Genomic DNA, 26,997 nt, shown 5'->3' on the forward strand with positions numbered 1-26,997 from the left:
AACTTTAAGAAACGACAGCTTAGGTTTCTTGCCAAACCATAATTCATAAGGTGTCGTCTCAACAGATATATACGATGCCCTATTTAAAGTGGATGCGGCAGTTTCCAATGCATAACCCCAAAATGATAGCGGTGAATCGGTAAGAGACATCATAGATCGCACCATATCCAATAAAGTGTGATCACGACGTTCAAACACACCATTACACTGCGGTGTCCCAGGCGGCGTGAGTTGTGAAACAATTCCACATTTCCTTAAGTGTGTGCCAAACTCGTGACTAAAATATTCTTCTCCACGATCAGATCATAGAAACTTTATTTTTTTGTCGCGTTGATTCTCCACCTCACTCTGAAATTCCTTGAACTTTTCAAAGGTTTCATACTTGTGCTTCATTAAGTAGACATACCCATATCTACTTAAATCATCAGTGAGGGTGAGAACATAACGATAGCCACCGCGAGCTTCAACGCTCATTGGACCACATACATCGGTATGTATTATTTCCAACAAGCTAGTTGCTCGCTCCATTGTTCCAGAGAACGGAGTCTTGGTCATCTTGCCCATGAGGCACGGTTCGCATGTGTCAAATGATTCAAAATCAAGTGACTCCAAAAGTCCATCTGTATGGCGTTTCTTCATGCGCTTTACGCTGATATGACCGAGGCGGTAGTGCCACAAGTATGTGGGACTATCATTATCAACCTTACATTTTTGGTACACATGTTGGGAATATGCCCTAGAGGCAATGATAAAATAGTTATTATTATATTTCCTGTTTCAAGATAATCGTTCATTATCCATGCTATAATTGTATTGAATGAAAACATAAATGCATGTGTGGATAGATAGACAAAACCATGTCCCTAGTAAGCCTCTAGTTGAATAGCCAGCTGATCAAGGATGGTTAAGGTTTTCTAACCATATACAAGTGTTGTCATTTGATGAATGTATCACATCATTGGGAGAATGATGTGATGGACAAGACCCAAACTATAAACGTAGCATGTGATCGTGTCATTTTGTTGATGTTGTTTTTTGTGTGTCAAGTATTCATTCCTATGACCATGAGATCATGTAACTCACTGACACCGGAGGAATACCTTGTGTGTATCAAATGTCACAACGTTACTGGGTGACTATAAAGGTGCTCTACAGGTATCTCCGAAGGTGTCCGTTGAGTTAGCATGGATTAAGACCGAGATTTATCCTCCGTGTGACGGAGAAGTATCTCGGGGCCCACTCGGTAATACAACATCACATATAAGCCTTGCAAGCAATGTGACTAAAGTGTTAGTTACGGGATCTTGTATTACGGAACGAGTAAAGAGATTTGCCGGTAACGAGATTGAAATAGGTATAGGGATACCAACGATCAAATCTCGGTCAAGTAACATACCAAAGGACAAAGGGAATGGTATACGGGATTATGTGAATCCTTGGCACAGAAGTTCAACCGATAAGATCTTCGTAGAATATGTATGATCCAATATGGACATCCAGGTCCAGCTATTGGATATTGACCGGGGAGTGTCTCAGGTCATGTCTACATAGTTCTAGAACCCGCAGGGTCTGCACACTTAAGGTTCGATGACGTTTCCGTATAGTTGAGTTATAGGTGCTGGTGACCGAAGTTTTGTTGGGAATCCCGGATGAGATCACGGACATCACGAGGGTTTCCGTAATGGTCTGGAAACGAATATTGAATATATATGATTGTTTCATTTGGCTTCCAGAAAGATTTCGGACATTACTCGCAATGTACCGGGAGTGATGAATGGGTTCCGGGTTTTTACCGGGAGGGGCCACCCACCCGGGAGAAACCTAATAGGCCCATGGGTGGCGCGCCAACCCTTGGTGGGCTGGTGAGGCCAGCCCAAGAGGACTATTTCGGCCCAGGAAAGAAAATCAAAGGAGAAAAAAGAGGAGGTGGGAAGGAAGGAAGGGACTCCTCCTTCCAAACCGAATTGGAGTAGGAGTCCCTCCTCCTCCTTTCGGCCAACGCCCTTGGGGCTTCCTTGAGCCTCAAGGCTAGCCCCTCCCCTCCTCCTATATATACTAGAGGTTTTATGGGTTTTGAGACACAACTTCGCCACGTGCAACCCTAAACCTCTACTTCGTAGTTCTTCCTCTAGATCGGATTTCTGTGGAGCTCGGGCGGAGCCCTGCAGGAATAGATCATCACCATCACCGGCGTGCCGTCACACTACTGGAGAACTCATCTACTTCCCCGCCTCTCTTGCTGGATCAAGAAGGCGGAGATCATCATCGAGCTTTACGTGTGCTGAACGTGGAGGTGCCGTCCGTTCGGTGCTAGATCGGGACGGATCATGGGATGACGGTGATTTGAATCACGAATCTGTTCCACTACATCAACCGCGTTTCTTAACGCTTCTCGCTTAGATATCTACAATGGTATGTGGATCCGATCTCCCTCTCGTAGATGAACATCACCATGATAGGTCTTCGTGTGCGTTGGAAATTTTTTGTTTCCCATGCAACGTTCCCCAACAATGGCATGATGAGCTAGCTTCATGCGTACATGTAATCTCGAGTAGAACACAAGTTTTTGTGGGCGTTCATGTTCGATTTGATGCCCTCCTTAGTCTTTTCTCGATTCGGCGGTATTGTTGGATTGAAGCGGCCCGGACCAACCTTACTCGTACGCTTACGAGAGACCGGTTTCATCGACTAACATGCAACTTGTTGCATAAAGATGACTGGCGGGTGTCTGTTTCTTCAACTTTAGTTGAATTGGATTTGACCGAGGCGGTACTTGGAGAGAGGTTAAATAGCAATTTGCACATCACCATTGTGGTTTTGCGTGTAAGATGAGATCATACTAGATATCCATAGCCGCCACGTAAAACATGCAACAACAAATTAGAGCACGTCTAACTTGTTTTTGTAGGGTATGCATGTGATGTGATATGGCCAAAGACATGATGTGATATATTGGATGTATGAGATGATCATGTTGTAATAGTTAAATATCGACTTGCACGTCGATGCTACGAAAACCGGCAGGAGCCATAGGGTTGTCTTTAAACTAACGTTTGTGCTTGTAGATGCGTTTACTATATTGCTAGGATTGTAGCTTTAGTAGTAATATCATAGATAGCACGACAACCTCGATGGCGGCACGATGATGGAGATCATGGTGTTGCGCCGGTGACGATGAAGATCATGCCGGTGCTTTGGTGATGGAGATCAAGAAGCACAAGATCATGGCCATATCATGTCACTTATGAATTGCATGTGATGTTAATCCTTTTATGCACCTTATCTTGCTTATAACAACGGTAGCATTATAAGGTGACCCATCACTTAAATTTCAAGATAAAATTGTGTTCTCCCCGACCGTGCACCATTGCGACAGTTCGTCGTTTCGAGACACCACGTGATGATCGGGTGTGATAGACTCAACGTTCACATACAAGGGGTGCAAAACAGTTGCATACGCACAACACTCGGGTTAAACTTGATGAGCCTAGCATGTACAGACATGGCCTCGGAACACAAGAGACCAAAAGGCCGAGCATGAATCGTAAGGTTGATATGATTAACATAGCGATGTTTACCACTGAAACTACACTCAACTCACGTGATAATCGGACTTGAGTTAGTGAATTTGGATCATGCCAGACTCAAATAACTAGAGGGATGTCTATTTGAGTGGGAGTTTATTAGTAATATGATTAGCTGAACTCTAGTTGTCTTTAACATAGTCTAAGTAAACTTTGCAATATTTTATGTTGTAGATCAATGGCTCGCGCAGTAGCAACCCTGAATTTCAATAGTTCCTAGAGAAACCTAAGCTGAAAGATGATGGTAGCAACTTCGTAGACTGGGCTCATAATCTGAGGCTTATCCTACAAGCTGGGCAAAAAATTTATGTCCTTGATGCAGTGCTAGGAGATGAACCACCCGCTACGTTTGAACAAGGTGTTTTGAACGCTTGGCAAGCACGTAAGGAGGAGTACTCAGTAGTTCAATCTGTAGTCTTGTATGGCTTAGAACCAGGACGTCAACGACGCTTTGAACGTCATGGAGCATATGAGATGTTCCAGGAGTTGAAGTTTATGTTTGAGAAGAATGCCCGGATCGAGAGGTATGAGACCTTTGATAAATTATATGCTTGCAAAATGGAGGACAGTTCGTCTATCAGTGAACATTTGCTCAAAATGTCTAGGTACTCAAACCGTCTAGCTGAGCTGGGGATTGAACTCCCGCAAGAGGCTATCACTGACAGAATTCTTCAATCACTGCCACCTAGCTACAAGAGCTTTGTGTTGAACTATAACATGCAAGGGATGAATAAGTCACCCTACGAGTTATTTGCGATGCTGAAAGTCACGGAGTTAGAAATCCGGAAAGAACATCAAGTGTTGATGCTCAATAAGACCAATAGTTTCAAGAAAAGCGGCAAAGGCAAGAAGGGTAACTCCAAGAAGAGCGGCACAGCTGTTGCCCCTTTGCCAAAGAAACCCAAGGTTGGACCTAAGCTGGAAACTGAGTACTATTATTGCAAGGGGATGGGTCACTGGAAGCGCAACTGCCCCAAGTATTTGGCTGATAAGAAGGTGGCTGATACGTCTCCAACGTATCTTTAATTTTTTATGGTTTCATGCTATTATCTTGTCAAACTTTGGATGTTTTGCATGCGTTTTATTTATTTTCTAGGACTAACGTATTAACTCAGTGCCAAGTGCCAGTTCCTGTTTTTTCCATGTTTTTGACCCCTTTCAGAGGAGATTTTGAAACGGGGTCCAAACGGAAGAAAATCCCCGAAAATATTTTCTTTTGGAACGGAAGAAGATCGGAGACCTTGGGAGCCACGCCAGAGGAGCTCCAGGGGCCCCAAAAGCCCCCACCCCGCGGCCAGGGGGGTTGCGCCATCCAGGCTTGTGGGCCCCCTGGAGGTCTCCTGACCTAGATCTTTCGCCTATATAATCCCATAAATTCCAGAAAAAATCAAGAGATCATCGCAATCGCTTTTCTGCCACCGCAAGCTTCTGTCTCTGCAAGATCACATCTAGGGCATTTCCTGGTGCCCTGTCGGAGGGGGATTCAAATACGGAGGGCTTCTTCATCAACACCATGACCTCTCCGACGATGCGTGAGTAGTTCACCATAGACCTACGGGTCCATAGCTAGTAACTAGATGGCTTCTTCTCTCTCTTGGATCTTCAATACAAAGTTCTCCATGATCTTCATGGAGATCTATCCGATGTAATCTTATTTTACGGTGTGTTTATCGAGATCCGATGAATTGTAGATTTATGATCAGATTATCTATGAATCTTATTTGAGTTTCTTCTGATCTCTCTTATGCATGATTTCATATCCTTGTAATTCTCTTTGAGTTGTGGGTTTTGTCTGGCCAACTAGATCTATGATTCTTGCAATAGGAGAAGTGCTTGGTTTTGGGTTCATACCGTGCGGTGACCTCACCCAGCGACAGAAGGGGTAGCAAGGCACCCATCGTGTTGTTGCCATCAAGGGTATAAAGATGGGGTTTTCATCATTGGTTTGAGATTATCCCTCTACATCATGTCATCTTGCTTAAAGCGTTACTCTGTTCGTCATGAACTCAATACACTAGATGCATGCTGGATAGCGGTCGATGTGTGGAGTAATAGTAGTAGATGCAGAAAGTATCGGTCTACTTGTCTCGGACGTGATGCCTATATGCATGATCATTGCCTTAGATATCGTCATGACTTTGCGCGGTTCTATCAATTGCTCGACAGTAATTTGTTCACCCACCGTGATATTTGCTATTATGAGAGAAGCCTCTGGTGAACACTATGGCCCCCAGGGTCTACTCCACACCATATTTTCAGCCTTACACTTTTTACTTCGTTGCACTTTCCGCCTTCAGATCTCACTTTGCAAACAATCTTGAAGGGATTGACAACCCCTTTGAAGCGTTGGGTGCAAGCTTGTTTGTGTTTGCGCAGGTACTTTGGACTTGACGAGGCCCTCCTTCTGGATCGATACCTTGGTTCTCAAACTGAGGGAAATACTTACTGCTCCTGTGCTGCATCACCCTTTCCTCTTCAAGGAAAACACCGACGCAAACAAGAGAAGTAACAAAAAGAATTCCTAAGCGTCAGGGAAGGACTTCTATACTTAACCAACTCTCGTAGTAGTGCCTCGGTATTTGATACCGGTTCAGTTGCTCACATTTGCAACTCGAAGTAGGAACTGCGGGATAAACGAAGGCTGGCGAAGGATGAAGTGACGATGCACGTGGGAAATGGTTCCAAGGTTGATACAATCGCCGTCACCACGGTCTCACTTAAGTTACCATCGGGATTAGTTATGAACTTAAATAATTGTTATTTAGTGCGTGCGTTAAGCATGAACATTATATGTGGATCTTCTTTATTGCGAGACGGTTACTCATTTAAGTCACAGAATAATGGTTGTTCTATTTATACGAGTAATATCTTTTATGGTCATGCACCCAATGTAAGGGGTTTGTTCATATTGAATCTTGATTGTGATGACACACATATCCATAACATTGAGACCAAAAGATGTAGAGTTAACAATGATAGCGCCGCCTTTTTGTGGCACTGCCTCTTAGGTTATATTGGTGTAAAGCGCATGAAGAAACTCCATGCTGATGGGCTTTTGGAGTCACTTGATTTTGAATCACTTGACACCTGCGAACCATGCCTCATGGGCAAGATGACTAAGACTCCGTTCTCTGGAACAATGGAGCGTGCAAGTGACTTGTTAGAACTCATACATTCTGATGTGTACGGAGCAATGACTGTGGAGGCGCGCGGCTGATATCGTTATTTTCTCACCTTCACTGATGATTTGAGTAGGTATGGATATATCTACTTGATGAAGCACAAGTCTGAAATGTTTGAAAAGTTCAAACAATTTTAGAGTGAAGTTGAAAATTATCATAGCAAGAAGATCAAGTTCCCACATTCTCATCGAGGGGGTGAATATCTGAGTTACGAGTTTGGTTCTCACTTAAGACAATGTGGAATCATTTCACAGTTGACACTGCCTGGAACACCACAGTGTAATGGTGTGTCCGAACGTCGTAATCGTACTTTGTTAGATATGGTGCGATCTATGATGTCTCTTACCGATTTGCCATTATCATTTTGGGGCTATGCATTAGAGACAGCTGCATTCACTTTAAATAGGGCACCATCAAAATCCGTTGAGACGACACCATATGAGCTATGGTACGGCAAGAAGCTAAAGTTGTCATTTCTTAAAGTTTGGGGATGCGGTGCTTATGTCAAAAAGCTTCAGCGTGAAAAGCTGGAACCCAAAGCGGAAAAGTGCATCTTCATAGGTTACCCAAAAGAGACAGTTGGTTACACCTTCTATCTCAGATCCGAGGACAAAGTGTTTGTTGCTAAGAACGGAGCTTTCCTTGAGAAAGAGTTTCTCTCGAAAGAATTGAGTGGGAGGAAGATAGAACTTGATGGGGTTTTGGAACCTCTGCTCCTTCAAGATGGTGGCGCGGGGCAGAAGGAAATCTCTGTCGAGGCAACACTGGTTAAGCAGGAAGCTAATGATGATGATCATGAAGCTTCGGATCAAGTTACTATCGGACCTGGCAGGTCGACAAGATCATGTACTGCTCCTGAGTGGTAGGAGAATCATGTGTTATCCATCATGTTGTTGGACAACAATGAGCCTGCGAATTATGGAGAAGCAATGGTGGGCCCAGATTCCATCAAATGGTTAGAGGCCATGAAATCCGAGATAGAATCTATGTATGAAAACAAAGTGTTGACTTTGGAAGTATTACCTGAAGGTCGCAAGGCTATTCAGAACAAATGGATCTTTAAGAAGAAGACAAATGTGGACAGTAATGTGACCGTTTATAAAGCTTGACTTGTGGCAAAGGGTTTTTCACAAGTTCAAGGAGTTGACTACGATGAGACATTCTCACCGGTAGCGATGCTTAAGTCCGTCCTAATCATGTTAGAAATAGCAGCATTTTTCGATTATGAAATCTGGCAGATGGATGTCAAAACGGCGTTCCTTAATGGTTTTCTTAAGGAAGAGTTGTATATGATGCAACCCGAAGGTTTTGTCGATCCAAAGAATGCTGACAAAGTATGCAAGCTCCAGCGATCCATTTATGGACTGGTGCAAACATCTCGGAGTTGGAATAAGCACTTTGATAAAGTGATCAAGACATTTGGGTTTATACAAGTCGTAGGAGAATCTTGTATATACAAGAAAGTGAGTGGGATCTCTGTAGCGTTTCTAATATTATATGTGGATGACATATTGCTGATTGGAAACAATGTGGAGTTTTTGGAGAGCGTAAAGGATTACTTGAACAAATGTTTTTCAATGAAAGTCCTAGGAGAAGCTGCTTACATATTAGGTATTCAGATCTATAGAGATAGATCAAGACGCTTGATAGGACTTTCATAAAGCACATACCTTGAGAAATTTTTGAAGAAGTTCAAAATGGAACAATCCAAGAAAGGGTTCTTGCCTGAGTTACAAGGTATAAAGTTGAGTAAGACTCAATGTCCAGTAACTCCAGAAGATAGAGAAAAGATGAGTACCGTCCCCTATGCTTCAGCCATAGGGTCTATCATGTATGCAATGTTGTGCACAAGACCGGACGTCAGCCTGGCCATAAGTATGGCAAGCAGGTTTCAAAGTGATCCAGGAGTGGAACATTGGGCGGCGGTCAAGAATATTCTAAAGTACCTGAAAAGGACTAAGGAAATGTTTCTCGTTTATGGAGGTGACGAAGAGCTCGTCGTAAAGGGTTATGTCGATGCAAGCTTTGACACTGACCTGTATGACTCTAAGTCGTAAACCGGATACGTATTTATTCTCAATGGGGGTGTGGTAAGCTGGTGCAGTTCCAAGCAAAGCGTTGTAGCAGATTCTACATGTGAAGAGGAGTACATGGCTGCCTCAGAAGCGGCTAAGGAGGGTGTATGGATGAAGCAGTTCATGACGGATCTTGGAGTTGTGCCGAGCGCACTAAATCCAATAACTCTGTTTTGTGACAACACTGGTGCCATTGCTCTAGCCAAGTAACCAAGGTTTCACAAGAAGACCAGACACATCAAATGATGCTTCAACCTCATCCGTGACTATGTCGAAGGAGAGGACGTAAATATTTGCAAAGTGCACATGGATCTGAATGTTGCAGATCCACTTACTAAACCTATTCCACAAGCGAAGCATGATCAACACCAGAACTGTATGGGTGTTAGATTCATTCCAATGTTCATGATGTGAGACAAGATTACTGACTCTAGTGCAAGTGGGAGACTGTTGGAAATATGTCCTAGAGGCAATGATAAAATAGTTATTATTATATTTCCTGTTTCAAGATAATCGTTTATTATCCATGCTATAATTGTATTGAATGAAAACATAAATGCATGTGTGGATAGATAGACAAAACTATGTCCCTAGTAAGCCTCTAGTTGACTACCCAGTTGATCAAGGATGGTTAAGGTTTTCTGACCATATACAAGTGTTTTGATTTGATGACTGGATCACATCATTGGGAGAATGATGTGATGGACAAGACCCAAACTATAAACATAGCATATGATCGTGTCATTTTGATGCTATTGTTTTCTGCGTGTCAAGTATTCATTCCTATGACCATGAGATCATGTAATTCACTGACACCGGAGGAATACCTTGTGTGTATCAAACGGTGCAACATTACTGGGTGACTATAAAGGTGCTCTACAGGTATCTCCGAAGGTGTCCGTTGAGTTAGCATGGATCAAGACCGGGATTTGTCACTCCATGTGACGGAGAGGTGTCACGGGGCCCACTCGGTAATACAACATCACATATAAGCCTTGCAAGCAATGTGACTAAAGTGTTAGTCACGGGATCTTGTATTACGGAACGAGTAAAGAGACTTGTGAGTAACGAGATTGAAAAGGTATAGGGATACCGACGATCAAATCTGGGGGAAGTAACATACTGAAGGACAAAGGGAATGGTATACGGAATTATGTGAATCCTTAGCACAGAGGTTCAACCCATAAGATCTTCATAGAATATGTAGGATCCAATATGGACATCTAGGTCCCACTGTTGGATATTGACCGGGGAGTGTCTCAGGTCATGTTTGTATAGTTCTCGAACCCGCCGGGTCTGCACACTTAAGGTTCGGTCACGTTTCGGTATAGTTGAGTTATAGGAGCTGGTGATCGAAGTTTTGTTCGGAGTCCCGAATGAGTTCACGGACGTCACAAGAGTTTCTGGAATGGTCCGGAAATGAAGATTGATATATAGGATTGTTTCATTTGGCTTCCGGAAAGATTTCAGGCATCACCGGCAGTGTACCGGGAGTGACGAATGGGTTCCGGATTTTTACCGTGAGGGGCGACCCACCCGGGAGAGAACCTAATAGGTCCATGGGTGGTGCACCAACCCTTGGTGGGCTGGTGAGGCCAGCCCAAGAGGACTATTTCGGCCAAGGAAAGAAAATCAAAGGAGAAAAAAAAGAGGAGGTGGGAAGGAAGGAAGGGACTCCTCCTTCCAAACCGAATTGGAGTAGGAGTCGCTCCTCCTCCCTTCAGCCAACGCCGTTGGGGCTCCCTTGAGCCTCAAGGCTAGCCCTCCACTCCTCCTATATATACTAGATGTTTTAGGGTTTTTGAGACACAACTTTGCCACGTGCAACCCTAAACCTCTACTTTGTAGTTCTTCCTCTAGATCTGATTTCTGCGGAGCTCGGGCGGAGCCCTGCAGGAATAGATCATCACCATCACTGGCGCGTCATCACGCTACCGGAGAACTCATCTACTTCCCCGCCTCTCTTGCTGGATCAAGAAGGCTGAGAACTTCATCGAGTTGTACGTGTGCTAAACGCGGAGGTGTCGTCCATTCGCTGCTAGATCGGGACGGATTGTGGGACGACGGTGATTTGAATCACGAAGTTGTTCCACTACATCAACCGCGTTTCTTAACGCTTCCCGCTTAGCGATCTACAAGGGTATGTGGATCTGATCTCCCTCTCGAGATGAACATCACCATGATAGGTCTTCGTGTGCGTAGGAATTTTTTTGTTTCCCATGCAACGTTCCCCAGCAACTCACACTATGAATATGTGTAACATCACGATCGAGATTAATCAGGAATAAACCATTAACCCGCAGGGCATGACCATAATACATACCACACATATAAATAGAACAACCATTATTCTCATATTTAAATGAGTAGCCATCTTGCATCAAGAGACATCATGATACAATGTTCATGCTCAAAGCTGGTACTAAATAAAAATTATTAAGGTTTAAAACTAATACCAAAGGTAGATGTAGAGGTAGTGTGCCGACGACGATTACATCGACCTTGGAACCATTCCCGACGCGCATTGACACCTCGTCCTTAGCCAGCCTACGCTTGTTCCGCAGTTCCTGCTTAGAGTTGCAAATGTGAGAAACAACACCGGTATCAAATACCGAGGATCTACTGCGAGCACTGGTAAGGTACACAACAATAACAAGTATATCACATATACTTTTGACGTTTCTGGCCTTCTTGTCCGCTAAGTACTTGGGGCAATTCCGCTTCCATTGATCGGTTCCCTTGCAGTAATAACACTCAGTCTCAGGCTTGGGTCCTATCTTTGACTTCTTCCCGGCAACTGGCTTACCGGGCGTGGCAACTGCTTTGCCGTCTTTCTTGAAGTTTTTCTTGCCCTTGCCCTTCTTGAAACTGGTGGTCTTATTGACCATCAACACTTGATGCTCTTTCTTGATTTCTACCTCTGCATATTTCAGCATTGAATACAAGTCGGGAATAGTCTTTTCCATCCCTTGCATGTTGAATTCATCACAAAGCCTTTGTAATTAGGTGGAAGCGCCTGGAGGATTCTGTCAATGCCCGCATCATCCGAAAGTTCAACTCGCAGTTGAGTCAAGCGGTTGTGCAACCCAGACATTCTGAGTATGTGCTAACTGACAGAACTATTCTCCTCCATCTTACAACTAAAGAACTTGTCGGAGACTTCATATCTCTCGACCTGGGCATGAGCTTGAAAAACAAATTTCAGCTCCTCAAACATCTCATATGCTCCGTGTTTCTCAAAACACCTTTGGAGCCCCGGTTCTAAACTGTAAAGCATATGTCGCACTGAACGAGAGAGTAGTCATCACTCCGCGACTGCCAGGCATTTCTAGCATCCTGGTCTGCCGCGGGAATGGGAGGATCACCTAGCGGTGCATCAAGGACATATGCCTTCTTCGGAGCCATGAGGATGAGCTTCGAGTTACGAGCCCAATCCGCATAATTGCTAACATCATCTTTCAGCTTGGTTTTCTCTAGGAACTCGTTGAAGTTGAATGGGACATTTGCGTTGGCCATTGGATCTACAATATTTGTAAAGACAATTTTTAGACTAAGTTCATGATAATTAAGTTCATCTAATCAAATTACTAATGAACTCCCACTTAGATCAACATCCCTCTAGTCATCCAAGTGTTACATGATCCACGTTGACTAGCCCGTGTCCGATCAGCACGTGAGACGGACTAGTCATCAATGGTGAGCATCTCCATGATGATCGTATCAACCATACGACTCATGTTTGACCTTTCGGTCTCCCGCATTCGAGGCCATGTCTGTACATGCTAGGCTCGTCAAGTCAACCTAAGTGTTCTATGTGTGTAAATTGGCTTACACCCGTTGTATGCGAACGTTAGAATCTATCACACCCGATCATCACGTGGTGCTTCGACACAACGAACCTTCGCAACGGTGCATGATGTTTGTTGTGTATCCCTTGCAACGGCGCCAGAAATAGTTATGTCGACGGCACCAGGAATCCTTTAGCTACGGCTACGCCTTAAGGGACTTCCTAGGCAAGTATGCAAAGGATTTCCACCGTGGCCTTGGATCCTTGCGTTGGTGTTCCCTCGAAGCGGAAAGGGTGATGTAGCACAGCGACGGTAAGTATTTCCCTCAGTTTGAGAACCAAGGTATCAATCCGGTGGAAGAGTATCTCAAGATCCTGCACAAACACAAAAGCTTGGACCCAACGCTATGAAGGGGTTGTCAATCCCTTATAGATTGTTTGCCAAGTGAGAACAGAAAGCAACAAAGTAACAAAGCAAAGTAAAAGCGGAGATGCAAACGATGGATGTGAATAGACCCGGGGGCCGTAGTGTTTACTAGTGGCTTATCTCATGAAAGCAAGTAGACGGTGGGTGAACAAATTACTGTCGAGCAATTGATAGAACTGTGCAGAGTTATGACGATATTTATGCAATGATTTTTTCTATAGGAATCACGTCCGAAACAAGTAGACCGATACTTTCTGCATCTAGTACTATTACTCCACACATCGACCGCTATCCAGCATGCATCTAGTGTATTAAGTCCATAAGAACAGAGTAACGCCTTAAGCAAGATGACATGATGTAGAGGGATAATATCAAACCAATGATAAAAACCCCATCTTTTTACCCTTGATGGCAACCACTTGATGTGTGCCTTGCTGCCCCTACTGTCACTGGGAAAGGTCACCACATGGAAGAACCCAAAACCAAGCACTTCTCCCATTGCAAGAATCATAGATCTAGTTGGCCAAACAAAACCCAAGACTCGGAGAGACTTGCAAGGATATCAAATCATGCATATAAGAAATCAGCAAAGACTCAAATATATATCATAGATAATCTGATCACAAGTCCACAATTCATCGGATCTCAACAAACACACCGCCAATGAAGATTACATCGGATAGATCTCCATGAAGATCATGGAGAACTTTGTATTGAAGATCCAAGAGAAAGAAGAAGCCATCTAGCTACTAACTACGGACCCGTAGGTCTGAAGTGAACTACTCACGAGTCATTGGAGGGGCGATGATGATGATGAAGAAGCCCTCCAACTCCAAAGTCCCCTCCGGCAGGGTGCCGGGAAGGGTCTCCAGATGAGATCTCGCGGAAACGGAAGCTTGCAGCGGCGGAAAAGTATTTTCGAGGCTCCCCTGATTTTTTGCGGAATATTTGGGAATTTATAGGCCAAAGACCTAGGTCAGGGGGCGGCCAGGGAGGCCACAAGCCTGCCCACCGGCACCTCCCCCCTGATGGCGGAGTGGGGGCTTGTGGGCTCCCTGGAGCCCACCTGGCTTGGCCCAAAAGCCCCCTGGACTTCTTCCGTTCGGGAAAAAATCATTTCGGGATTTTTCTTCCGTTTGGAATCCATTCCAAAATCAGATCTGAAAAGAGTCAAAAACACGGAAAAAACAGGAACTGGAACTTGGCACTGAATTAATAAGTTAGTCCCAAAAATATATAGAAAGGTACGTAAAACAAACAAAGAAGACACGATAACAGCGTGAAACCATCAAAAATTATAGATACGTTTGAGACGTATCAGTGCACACTTAGGGGAATACTTATCTCAAAATTTTAGTGAGGGATCATCTTATCTTTGCTACCGTCGTTCTAAGCAATAAGATGAAAAACATGATAACCATCACATGCAATCATATAGTGACATGATATGGCCAATATCATCTTGCTCCTTTGATCTCCATCTTCGGGGTACCATGATCATCATCGTCACCGACATGAAACCATGATCTCCATCATTGTGTCTCTATGAAGTCGTCATGCCAACTATTACTTCTACTAAAACACCTAACCGTTAGCGATAAAGTAAAGCAATCAACATGGCGTTGCATCTCATACAATAAATTAAGACAACTCCTCTGGCTCCTGCCGGTTGTCATACTCATCGACATGTAAGTCATGAATCCTATTACAAGAACATGATCAATCTCATACATCAAATATGTAACATCACATCCTTTTGGCCATATCACATCACATAGCATACCGTGCAAAAACAAGCTAGACGTCCTCTAATTGTTGTTGCAAGTTTTACGTGGTTGGTTTGAGTTTTTAGCCAGAACGCTTCTTACCTACGTGACAGCCACAACATTGATATGCCAATGCTATTTACCCTTCATAAGGACCCTTTTCATCGAATCCAATTCGACTAAAGTGGGAGATACACACGCCCTCTAGCCACCTTATGCACCAAGAGCATGTGTGTCGGTGGAACCAGTCTCACGTAAGCGTACGTGTAAGGTCGGTCCAGGACGCTTCATCCCACAATACCGCCAAGAAAAGATAATACTAGTAATGACGAGCAAGTTGACAAATCAACGCCCACAACTTTTGTGTTCTACTTGTGCATAGAATCTACACATAGAACCTTGGCTTGGATGCCATCGTCGGGGATCGTAGTAATTTCAAAAAAATTCCTACGCCATACAAGGATCTATCTATGGAGAAACCAACAACGAGAGAGGTTGTAGAGCATCTTCATAACTTCGAAGATCGCTAAGCGGAAGCGTTACTATGAACACGGTTGATGGAGTCATACTCGCAGCGATTCAGGTCGCCGTGGATTCCGATCTATGTGCCGAACTACGACACTTCCGCGTTCAACACAAGTGCAGCCCGGTGACATCTCCAACACCTTGAACAAACAAGGAGGAAGGAGAGGTTGAGGAACATAGCTCCGGAAACACGATGGCATGGTGGCGGTGGAGCTACATGGTTCCCCGACAGAGCTTCGCTGAGCTATGCGGAGGATGAGCATAGAGAGAGGAAGGGATGCGCCAAGAGAGAGAGATTTCGTGTTCTCCAAAGGCCAAAACCTCCACTATATATAGGGGGAGAGGGAGGAGGTGCCCACCCTTAAGGGGTCCGACAGCCCCATCTAGGGCAGAGGGCGGCGGCGAGGGCAAGGGAGAGGAGGGGTGGCGCCCCAGATGGGCCTTGGGCCCCCTCCTGCGCTAAGATTTGCCTCCCTTCCTCCCTTGCTGCACATTGGGCCTAGGTGGGAGGCGCACCAGCCCACTCTGGGCTGGTTCCCTTCCACCTTTTGGCCCATGTGAAAGTGCATGCTATGCCCCTAATCGACTTTTGGTGTTAATGACAACACATACATAGGAAACTACTCCTATTTGTTGAGTGTATCTCAGGATGGAAAGTACTTTAGTAGATTGAGAATTATGTGCCAAAGGTGGTCTGAGAAGATCGGGATTTATATGTCAAGAAGGCTCGGGATTGAGAAAAGATGATGTAGACTATCCTTTTGAGTTTACTATTCTTGAGTATAGGGATCCCGCACTATTAAGAGGGGATCACAGGTTTTGTGATGAACTTGCTCATACCACATCTTCACTATTCTGCTCAATACCACATATTCTCTACTCTGCTCCTATCTCAAAACAGGTCTAATGCCTCAGACTTCCGGCTCCCTCCGGACGTCCGAGGGCCGGTCAAGGGTCGGACGACCGACAGGCTTCGGAAATCCGGAGCTCTGCACCAGAAGAACTTGAGCCCTATAACTCGGATTTCCGTCTCTCTCCGGACATCCGAGGGCCGGTCGACCGACCAGCTTCGGAAATCCGGAGCCCTGCACCAGAAGAACGTGAGCCATATAACTCGGACTTCCGGCTCCCTCCGGACGACAGTGGGCCGGACGTCCGTCCCCCTTCGGAAATCCGGAACCTTGCACCAGAAGAAGTTGAGTCGAATAACTCGGATTTCCGGCCTTCTCCGGACGTCTGGTCCCTGTTCAACTCACAGTGTTTCCAGACATATCTACAGCTCTCGGACGACCGACCCCTGTCGGACGTCCGACCCCTTGTGGACGCCCGGACTTCCGTAAACTTCCGGACGTCCGAACCCTGTGTGACTTAAAGTGTCCCCAACGGCTGTTTTACACTCCCCACTATATATACCCCCTCCCACTTCGTGAGAGGATGTCCAACATAGCTAGAACACATCCAAGAACACCCTTCTTTTCACTCACTCTTGTCTACACCAAATCTTAGATCCCAAGAGCATTTGTGAGTCCCTTTGAGTGTTGTTCCAATCAAAAGATAGATCGTCTCCTTCTCCTCCTTCCCACCAAAGTGATTTGTGATTTGAGCAAGTTTTGAGCAATCCCCGTGATCTTGTTACTCTTGGAGGTTGGAGACTCCTAGGAGGTAGGAGTCTTCGGAGAGGAATCAAACCATTGTGATTTCCCCCAGAAAGTTTGTGAAGGTTTGGAAGCCACCTCAAGGCTTACCACTAGTGGTTGAGAAACGCCTTCATGGAGTTATCTCAAAGGGAGAATGGGGTGAGCCTTCGTGGCGTTGGTGTGCCTTCGTGGTAACATCCGCCCCTCTAACAGTGACATAGCTTCCCTCCAAGGAAGTGAACATCGGGATACATCCTCGTCTCTCTTGGAGTTTCGGTTATTCCTAACCCTAACTCTTTACTTGTGTTAATCCTTATTACGTACTTGTATTTGACTATTGTTTACCGCTTGCCTTACTTCACTATAAATAGCTTACTCCTTGTCATAGCAATTATTAGTCCTACACTCATATTCCGCACTTTTGCCTAAAATTGCTAAGTAATTATTAAAATTTGGAACTCTACCTATTCACCCCCCCTCTAGGTCCATCTCGATCCTTTTCACCATGCTAGCCTTTGGGTCTGGTGGCCCCTCCCGGTGGATCCCCGGAACCCCTTCCGGTTGTCCCGGTACGTTACCGGTGACGCCTGAAACATTTCCGGTGTCCAAAACCTCTCATCCTATATATCAATCTTCACCTCCAAACTATTCCGGAACTCCTCGTGATGTCCGGGATCTCATCCGAGACTCTGAATAACCTTCGGTAACCACATACACTATCTCCCTATAACCCTGGCGTCATCGAACCTTAAGTGTGTAGACCCTGCCTGGTTCCGGAGACATCCATACATTCCGAGTGTCTCCGGCCAATAACCAACAGCGGGGTATGGATATCCATGTTGGTTCCCACATGTTCCACGATGATCTCATTGGATGAACCACGATGTCAAGGATTCAATCAATCTCGTATGCAATTCCCTTTGTCTATCGGTATTATACTTGCCCGAGATTCGATCGTCGGTATCCCTATACCTTGGTCAATCTTGTTACCCGGCAAGTCTCTTTACTCGTTTCGTAACACATCATCCCGTGGCTAACCCCTTAGTCACACTAAGCTCAATATGATGATGGATTACCGAGTGGGCCCAGATATACCTCTCCGTCACACGGAGTGACAAATCCCGGTCTCGATTCGTACAACTCAACACACACTTTCGGAGATACCCGTAGTGCGCCTTTATAATCACCCAGTTACGTTGTGACGTTTGGTACACCCAAATCACTCCTGCGGTATCCGGCAGTTGCACAATCTCACGGTCTAAGGAAATGATACTTGACATTAGAAAAGCTTTAGCAGACGAACAACACGATCTAGTGCTATGCTTAGGATTGGGTCTTGTCCATCACATCATTCCCCAATGATGTGATCCCGTTATCAATGACATCCAATGTCCATGTTCAAGAAACCATGATCATCTATTGATCAACGAGCTAGCCAACTAGAGCCTCACTAGGGACACATTGTGATCTATATATTCACACATGTATTACGGTTTCTGGTTAATAAAATTATAGCATGAATAATAGACAATTATCATGAACTGGAAATATAACAATAACAACTTTGTTATTGCCTCTAGGGCATATTTCCAACAAATTTTACATGGCTGCTATGGGTATCTAGTATGATCGCATCTTACTTACGCAAAGCCACAACGGTGATATGCAAGTTGCTATTTAACCTTCTCCAAGGACCGCCTCGGTCAAATTCGATTCAACTAAAGTTGAAGAAACAGACACCCGTCAGTCATCATTATGCAACAAGTTGCATGTTAGTCGATGAAACCGGTCTCTCGTAAGTGTACGAGTAATGTTGGTCTGGACCGCTTCGATCCAACAATACCGCCAAATCAAGAAAATATTAAGGAGGGCAACAAATTGAACATCAACGCCCACAAACTCTTTCGTGTTCTACTTGAGATATCATCTACGCATGAACCTAGCTCATGATGCCACTGTTGGGGAACGTCGCACGGGAAACAAAAAATTCCTACGCACACGAAGACCTATCATGGTGATGATCATCTACGAGAGGGGAGATCGGATCCACATACCCTTGTAGATCCCTAAGCGAGAAGCATTAAGAAACACGGTTGATGTAGTCGAACCTCTTCGCGATCCGATCACGATCCATCCCACGAACTCCGTCTCGATCTAGTACCGAACCGACAACACCTCCACGTTCAGCACACGTACATCTTGGTGAAGATCTCCGCCTTATTGATCCTGCAAGAGGAGCGAAGAGGTAGCTGAATTCTATGGCAGCACGACGGTGTGACGGTGATGGTGGTGGAATTTACTCCGGCAGGGCTTCGTCGTGCCAGACGTATCTAGCTACGAGGTGTAGAAGTTTTGGAGGGGAGGAGGGTTGCACTTTGGCTTCAGTGCCAAAAGCCTCTCTCCCCTCCACTATATATAGGAGGGGGTGAGGGGGCGGCTCCCTAGGTAAACCCCAGGGTCTCGACCAGCGCAAGAGAGAGGAGGGAGGATTCCTCCTCCAACTCCACTTGGAAGGAGGAGTCCTCCTTCCCCAAATCAGATTGGCCACCTTTCCCTGCCTTTTTCTCCACTTAGGCCGACCTAGGCCTTCTTGGGATGGCCACCAGCCCACTAGGGGCTGGTGCGCCACCCTTGGGCCCCTTTTGGTCTTCTCCCGGGCGAGTGGCCCCTCCCGGTAGAACTTCGTAACCCATTCGACATTCCGGTACTTTACCAGTAATGCCCAAAAACTTTCCGAAAGCCAAATGGATACTTTCTATATATCAATCTTCGTCTTCGGACCATTCCGAAAACCATCGGGGTGTACGGGATCTCATCTGGGACTCCGAACAACCTCCGGTCACTAATCATTAATAATTTAACTATACCGAAAACGTCACCGAACCTTAAGTGTGCAGACCCTGCGGGTTCGAGAACTATATAGACATGACAGAGAAACTCTTCGATCAATATCCAATAGCGGTACCTGGATGTACATATTGGATCCTACATATTCTATGAAGATATTATCGGTTGAACCTCTATGTCAAGGATTCACACAATCCCGTATGTCATTCCCTTTGTCCTTCGGTATGTTACTTGCCCGAGATTCGATCGTCGGTATCATCATACCTATTTCAATCTCGTTACCGGAAAGTCTCTTTACTCATTTCGTAATGCAAGATCATGTGGCTAACTCTTTAGTCACATTGCTTGCAAAGCTTGTTTATGATGTTGCATTACCGAGTGGGCCCCGAGATACCTCTCTGTCACATGGAGTGACAAATCCCAGTCTTGATCCATGCCAACTCAACGGACAACTTCGGAGATACCTGTAGAGCACCTTTATGGCCACCTAGTAACGTTGCGACGTTAGATACACACAAGGCATTCCTCCGGTGTCAGTGAGTTACATGATCTCATGGTCATAGGAATGTATACTTGACATGCAGAAAACAATAACAACAAAATAACACGATCACATGCTACGTTTGTAGTTTGGGTCTTGTCCATCACATCATTCTCCTAATGATGTGATCCCTTTATCAGGTGACAACACTTGTCTATGGCTAGGAAACCTTAACTATCTTTGATCAACGAGTCAGTCAACTAGAGGCTTACTAGGGACAGTATTTTGTCTATGTATCCACACATGTATTTATGTTTCCATTCAATACAATTATAGCACGGATAATAAACGTTTATCTTGAAACAAGAAATATAATAATAACTATTTTATTATTGCCTCTAGGGCATATTTCCAAAAAAATGTTGTATCTTAGCTAAGATACAACCCTACTCTCTCTCGTCATTAACTTGTGTGACACATCAGCAAAACGCCCATGAACCCGCGCTAAGAAACCTCCATTGGCACAGGCCTAAGGACTTTACCCTTACTTTAATCCTCGTAGGGTCATCTATTTTGCAGTACACGTATGATACCTTACTGCTTGTAGAGAATGACACGAGAGCAACTCTTAAACTTAAGTGGATCCTTTAGTTATCATAGGAGTTAGCTAGTTGCGATCGTAACATGGATTAGGTTGAGGTTGATCCATTCCTGGCCAAGGTATTTTCACTATTAGATATCTGGCTCTTCCTCTTCATTTGGAAAAACTTAAGAGATAAGCCTAAACCCCCTATTTTTGAAGGAACACAACATAGGCACAAATGACTACATACATGCACCCAATGAATTCGCGCACGTAAGAACGCACACACACAAACACACACAAACACACGGCTCAAACTTAAGGGAGAGACTAATCAAGATTGATGAAGTCACCACATGCGTCTTGCTACCAGGTGGAATGACACCTCCCATTGAAAGAATATTCTGCCTTTCTCAGTCACATGTGTCAAAACTGGGGTTTAATTCCTGTTTGGTTGGGGCTACAAACACCCCCCCTAAACATCCAACCATAGGTTATTTATTCATGTAGCCCCTATTCATGGTATGTTAGCTAGGATGGCAAGCTATAGGGGTAAACTTGTATCTTTGATGGGTAGAGTAACCCTACTCAGAACATTGCTAGCAAGTATACATATCTATATGTTATCTTTTTCAAAATTTCCTAAGTGATATGTGCCCCTAGTTAATTTGGTACTTGCTAATTGCCTTTGGAGTGATAGTGAAGGAGGGCACAAGATCTATCTGGCTAATTCAGTTTTCATCTATGGGAAAAAATATAATGGTGAAATGGGGGTCACAAATATTCAGGATAGCGATGTACTCATTTAGGATCTTCACCTTGGGTCAAACAATACATTTTAGGAGAGTGCACTACTTGAAAACGGGAGATGCTAATTCGCGCGCGCACATTGCCACATTCACTTTTGGACATGCATATTTGGGAAGTGTCATTGGAGCATTAAGTGGGGGATTTGGATAAATAAGAGAGACCCTTGAAATTTGGGGGGGGGGGGGTGGTTAGAAGTCGGCATGCAGACATTAAGATGGTCGATTAGTGGTGGCGCCCAAGGGAGTTACCTAGTCATATCATACCTGCAAACTTCATCCACGTGGTGGGGCCCAAGGGATTCAACATGTCAGCTAAAAGACTGATTTTAGATGAATCGCTCGCTGGAACGAGCGAACGAAAAAGAGTTCTTTCTATGTGAAAGAGCACAATAGAATCTAAGTATACCAACAGCCCTAACTAATGTCCTTTCTTGTCATGGCCCATGTCCCTCACAATTTTGGAAATATGTGATGTGCGCCATGAAAGTTGTTAAGTTCGATTATAAATCACAAGTAGGTGATGGTAAATTTGTTCTATTATGGGAGGGTATTTGGTTTGGCGATTCTCCCCTTATTACCCAAATTTGGGACTGATTTAGTATAGTGTATGAAAAGAACCAAACTCTCTGTGCCCTTTGGGATGGAGAAAACCTTGAGTGTATTTTTTGTAGGACTTTTTTTATGAACTAATATTGCAATTGCTTGAGCTAGTATGAGTAGTTGGATCTGTGATTTTCTCAGGGCAACAGGGTGCCCTCATAGGACAATATGAAACAAGAGGAGTGTATTCCTCAATATCATTATATGCCATTGTGAATTTTAGAGCGGTCCAACTGATTTACCTCCTTTTGTATGGCACTTAAAATTTTCTAAAATTCAAGGCCTTTTGTGGCCTTTGTCTCAAAATAATGTTATGACCTTCGACAACCTTAGAAAGTGGGGTATGGCTATATCTTTAGAATGTGTACGTGTACTACTAAGATTGAGGCCTTTTTTCCTTCAATGTATTGTAGCTAGGTTGTTTGGAAGGAGGTGAAGCATATTTTTAAGGCTGATGTACAGATTTTAGTTAGTTGATACACCTTGGTTCTCCAATAAGAAGTTTCATCATTTTTTTATGAAGATAAAAAATTCTCCTCATCTATTAATAAAGAAGAGAATAGAGCGTGTTTGTGTTACAACACACCGCCATTACAAGAAGGTCATTACTCTTCCGACATGATTGTTCCTGATTTCTTGGCGCCCACGGTAACCTAGAACGCTTCCTTTGTTTTGACGTTGTGGAGAATAACCGTCGATGGAGCACCCTTGTGACAAAAGACATGAGTATTCCTTTTGTTCCATATGATCCATGAAGTAAGCATGATGAGCATGGCCATCACCTTGCGATTTAGATGTTGGTGTCGGAGAGGCTAACCCACCAACCGTTAGCGGGCCGCGTGAGGTGCCATGTGGGGGTGTGGAGATGCCCAAGTTGCAGCCAATCCAATTGTGAATTGACATTTTAAGAAGAGGTGGTCAATGGACTATTGCACCCGCTTACATAATGGACAAGAGTCATAATTTGGCCACACACGTATGGCCAACCAATCGGAGGTCCAACTCCTATTTTGGATGGCAAGCCAAACAAAGAATTTAACCTTACACGACGATCACGCCTTTCAAACCGTGTGCTCGATGCGGCATCGAATGATGCCATGGAATTTGGCTTTGTAAATGGATGCTGCAGACTAAAACCCACTAGCGGCCCAGAATGAGGTGGAAGTCATGCAGAATGGCCCGGAGATTAACAAATTCGCGGAAGTGGGCGAGTGAGAAGTTTGAGGTTATCTTCATTTTGGAGATCAATCATCGTCCTTCAACGCTTCCTGGATTTTCAAAAAAAAAAGTCCCATGTAGCTGGTTAATGAATGTTGGTACTGTCTTGTTGGGTATGTTGCCTGAACTAGATTACTCAGGGTGAGAGGAATGAGATGAGCGGTCTGATTGTTTTTCTTGTCAAGACTGCCGAACCATGTTTGGTTGGGTTCCGTTTCAATGAAATGGAGCCGGGGGGTTGAGCCCATGTTGACCGGAAAGGAAATGTTGCTATACTTGGTACTACAAAGTTACTTTGCAAGAAGAAGAACACGGCGCACGCGCTATGCTAGACGGTCATACGCTGGCACCATAACAGCGACAGAGCAAATATTGCTATGTATACTTGGTACAAAGTTATATTCAAGTCACATGGATACCACAAACAACGTCACCGGTGCACACCGTGGTCCACGACTCCTGTAGCACAGCATAGCACAACTGTATCTACACCTGATCAACAAGGACACACAGGCAGGTACGTTACTATCTGCAGCGCCTTATCACTTATCGTGGTCTGGTCACACGAGTGCGGTGCACGGCAAAGAGCTGGCACACGAGGGCTCACCACCCTGCTCACACCTCTCGATCGCGCCGCGACACCGCAAGCTCGGGACCGTTCGGCGTCGCGGCGCCGGGCATGCACGCGCCCCGCACCCCCTCCCCCGCAGCCCTCACGCTCCCATGCACCTTTTAAACCCCCACGCCCACCCAGCCGCATGCACCCAGTCGCCAAGCACACAGAAGATTGGTCCTCCTTAGCCATGGAGAGCGTGGAGCACCAGGCCGCCGGCCGCCTGTCCCGCTCCCCGCCCCACCCGGCGGCGCCGCTGTCGCCCGACTCGGCGGCGGCGCCGCTGTCGCCCGACTCGGCGGCGGCGGCGGCGGGGAACGCGCGCTGGACGCCGACCAAGGAGCAGATCGGCGTGCTGGAGGGGCTGTACCGACAGGGGCTGCGCAACCCCACCACGGAGCAGATAGAGCAGGTGGCGGCGCGGCTGCAGAAGCACGGCCCCGTCGAGGGCAAGAACGTCTTCTACTGGTTCCAGAACCACACGGCCCGGCACCGCCAGCGCCAGAAGCAGCAGGCCTTCGACTACTTCTCCAAGCAGTTCCGCCGCCCCCAGCCGCTGCCCGTGCTCCACAGGGCCGCCGCCCACCCCTCCTTACCGCCGGTCCCGCTCCACGCGCCGCCGCCGGACGACCACGCTCCTCCTGCATGCAACGGACAAGGTACGTTACGTTACGTTACGTACGCGCATCAACGAACCCTCGCTCCATCCATCCTTCATCGATCCGTCGCCGCCTTCCTTTGGCACGTACTACGTACGTCTTGATTGATTAGCCGCCCAAGGCCTGCGCGTTTCTTCACTTAATTAGCTTTACACTTGGGATCTAGTAGCTGGAAAGGATGTGCATCTACGACTTTCCATTTGCAACCCACGGCGTCCATGCATGCCGTACGTGGTCAAAGCTGATCAATGTGGTAGGGAGTAGGACACGACGGTGACGCATGGATGCTTCGGTGTTGACCCATCCATGCGTGCGTGCGTGCATGATGCAACGCTACACTGGCTGTACTATTCGTCGTCTGTTTTGTGCTGTTCCTTCGTTTGTAACGATGCGCCTACTACACGCTTGATTTGCTTTGCTTGGCTGTTCTTCAGTTTCCGATGTGCATGCATGCATGCATGGCCCTGTGTGTAATGCTCTTTCTCATGATGTAAGGAAGGCCTGTCGTTTCTCCTCTTGACCCAGTGGTCTGCAGAGTGCCAGTGGAGCAGATGGTCACACGATTTAACGTACGTTGCCGGCCTACCTCGCCTATGTAGCGTCCGCTGCTGCTACCCTTTTGTAGTAGTAGCTCTTTTAATCTTCTCTACACTGTTCATGCATCAATGCATGCATGCGTGCCCCAGGTTCGAAGGAAATTAACTGTCCTAGCTTACCCACAGACCGAAGCGGCACCAGTCCTATAGCTGCTTCCTTTCCCCTCGGAGAAATGAAACTCCTCGGCCTGCCGTCTCATAATGATGCGTGTAGGACGGCCGAATCGAGCAGTACGTGTGTTCGTTTACGCAATTGCTGATTTGTTAACTGGTGTGCAATGGCCGTGGATAGATTTCTGTTGCTTCTGTTCACAGATTTCATTGAGTTTCATGAACACTAAGTTTGTTTATTGGATTACTAGTGCACTACTTGGTCGTAGTTCTAATTAACGTGGTTTGCATTGAGTAGCTCTGACATGGTTCGCATTACTTCTGTTCACAGATTTCATTGAGTAGTTCTAACATGGTTTGCATTCGATCCGCGTTCCATTTTTTTTGTGGCAGCGATGTACAGGCAGCAGCCATGCTACGTCACAGCTGCAGCGGCGGCGACACAGGCCGCGGCGAATGCGCAGGCGCAGGCGCAGACACCGCTGTTATACCCGAGAGCGGAGACGGTGGCGCATGACAAGGTCCCGACGCCGGCACCGGCACCGGCCACCGTGTACTACCAGGGAGCAGCTGCGAACAACGCCAGCACCCAACAATCGCGCGCTCTCCAGTTCCCTCCCGCCGCCGGCACCCGCGGGCCGTCGGACGCCCGCCCCCGCCGCCCGGAGACCCTGAACCTGTTCCCGCTGCACCCCACCTTCGCGATTCCGGAGAAGACGCGCGCTGGCGGGATCGCCGGCTCGGTGACGCTGTCGCCGGCGGCGCCGTCCGCCTCGGGCTCGGGGGCGTTCTCTTGGGAGCCGGAGAGCGCCAGCGGGGACGCCTCGCTGCCGCTGTATGACTTCTTCGGCGTAGGCCGCTGAAGAACGGCAGCAAGTAGGCAGACAAACTATTTTTAGTTTTGGTAGAGCTCAGCTGCGTGCAGATTAATTCCTGTACTGTTGCGTGCCTTCAAAAAACAAATCTTGCAAGAGTACTGTGCCATGGAGAACAGTGTGAGTCCCGAAAGATATGGCTGGCGCTGTTTCTTGTTTTCGTATACATGCTCTAGTTTTCAGCACCGATATGGCTATGGAGTTGATTTTTCTTTTTGCAAACGATCGTTCGAGTTAATGTGGTTGCTAAAATATTTTCCCGGTCCATCTGGCCACGGGCTGTATGCATTCACGTGAATGCGAAGGGATTGTCGTTTGGCCAAGGTGGCTACCGTCGACACGGCGAACATGAAATTGTGCTTCGTGGTGTACGATACCCACGAAGTCAAACGAGATCAACACCAAATTCCGTTAAAATAAAAAGAACAGTACTAGACGCAGGTGCGTGGGTCCAAAGTTTTGGCCGGTCAGGCCCTTGTCGTTCCATCTATGATCCGTAGCCGGTCACCGAATCATCTTCATTCTTTCGCTTTGGTCAACGCGAATAGAAAATACCCTTCTTCCCGTTTCCCGCGAGCATCTCCTTTCTGCCCCTCATCCTCACGCGTGTGCATTCCCGCGA

At 46.0% G+C, this 26,997-nt stretch overlaps 1 protein-coding gene across 1 annotated transcript; it reads left to right on the forward strand.

Moving 5' to 3' along the window:
- Positions 1-24,324: 24,324 nt before the first annotated feature.
- Positions 24,325-26,560, forward strand: LOC123397690 (WUSCHEL-related homeobox 5-like). Its single transcript, XM_045092228.1, has 2 exons — positions 24,325-24,793; positions 25,894-26,560. The coding sequence occupies exons 1-2, from the start codon at positions 24,325-24,327 to the stop codon at positions 26,361-26,363; spliced, it is 939 nt and encodes a 312-aa protein (XP_044948163.1). The 3' UTR covers positions 26,364-26,560.
- Positions 26,561-26,997: the final 437 nt, after the last annotated feature.

The sequence above is a fragment of the Hordeum vulgare genome, chromosome 5H (genome assembly GCF_904849725.1).
Source record: "Hordeum vulgare subsp. vulgare chromosome 5H, MorexV3_pseudomolecules_assembly, whole genome shotgun sequence".
Classification (NCBI taxonomy): Eukaryota; Viridiplantae; Streptophyta; class Magnoliopsida; order Poales; family Poaceae; genus Hordeum; species Hordeum vulgare.

What these genes read in the sequence shown, in the direction of transcription:
- LOC123397690 (XM_045092228.1), top strand. Translation starts at nt 24,325, where the DNA reads ATGGAGAGCGTGGAGCACCAGGCCGCCGGCCGCCTGTCCCGCTCCCCG. An exon ending in TCCTGCATGCAACGGACAAG is followed by an intron (nt 24,794 to 25,893) that starts GTACGTTACGTT and finishes TTTTTGTGGCAG; the next exon opens with CGATGTACAGGCAGCAGCCA.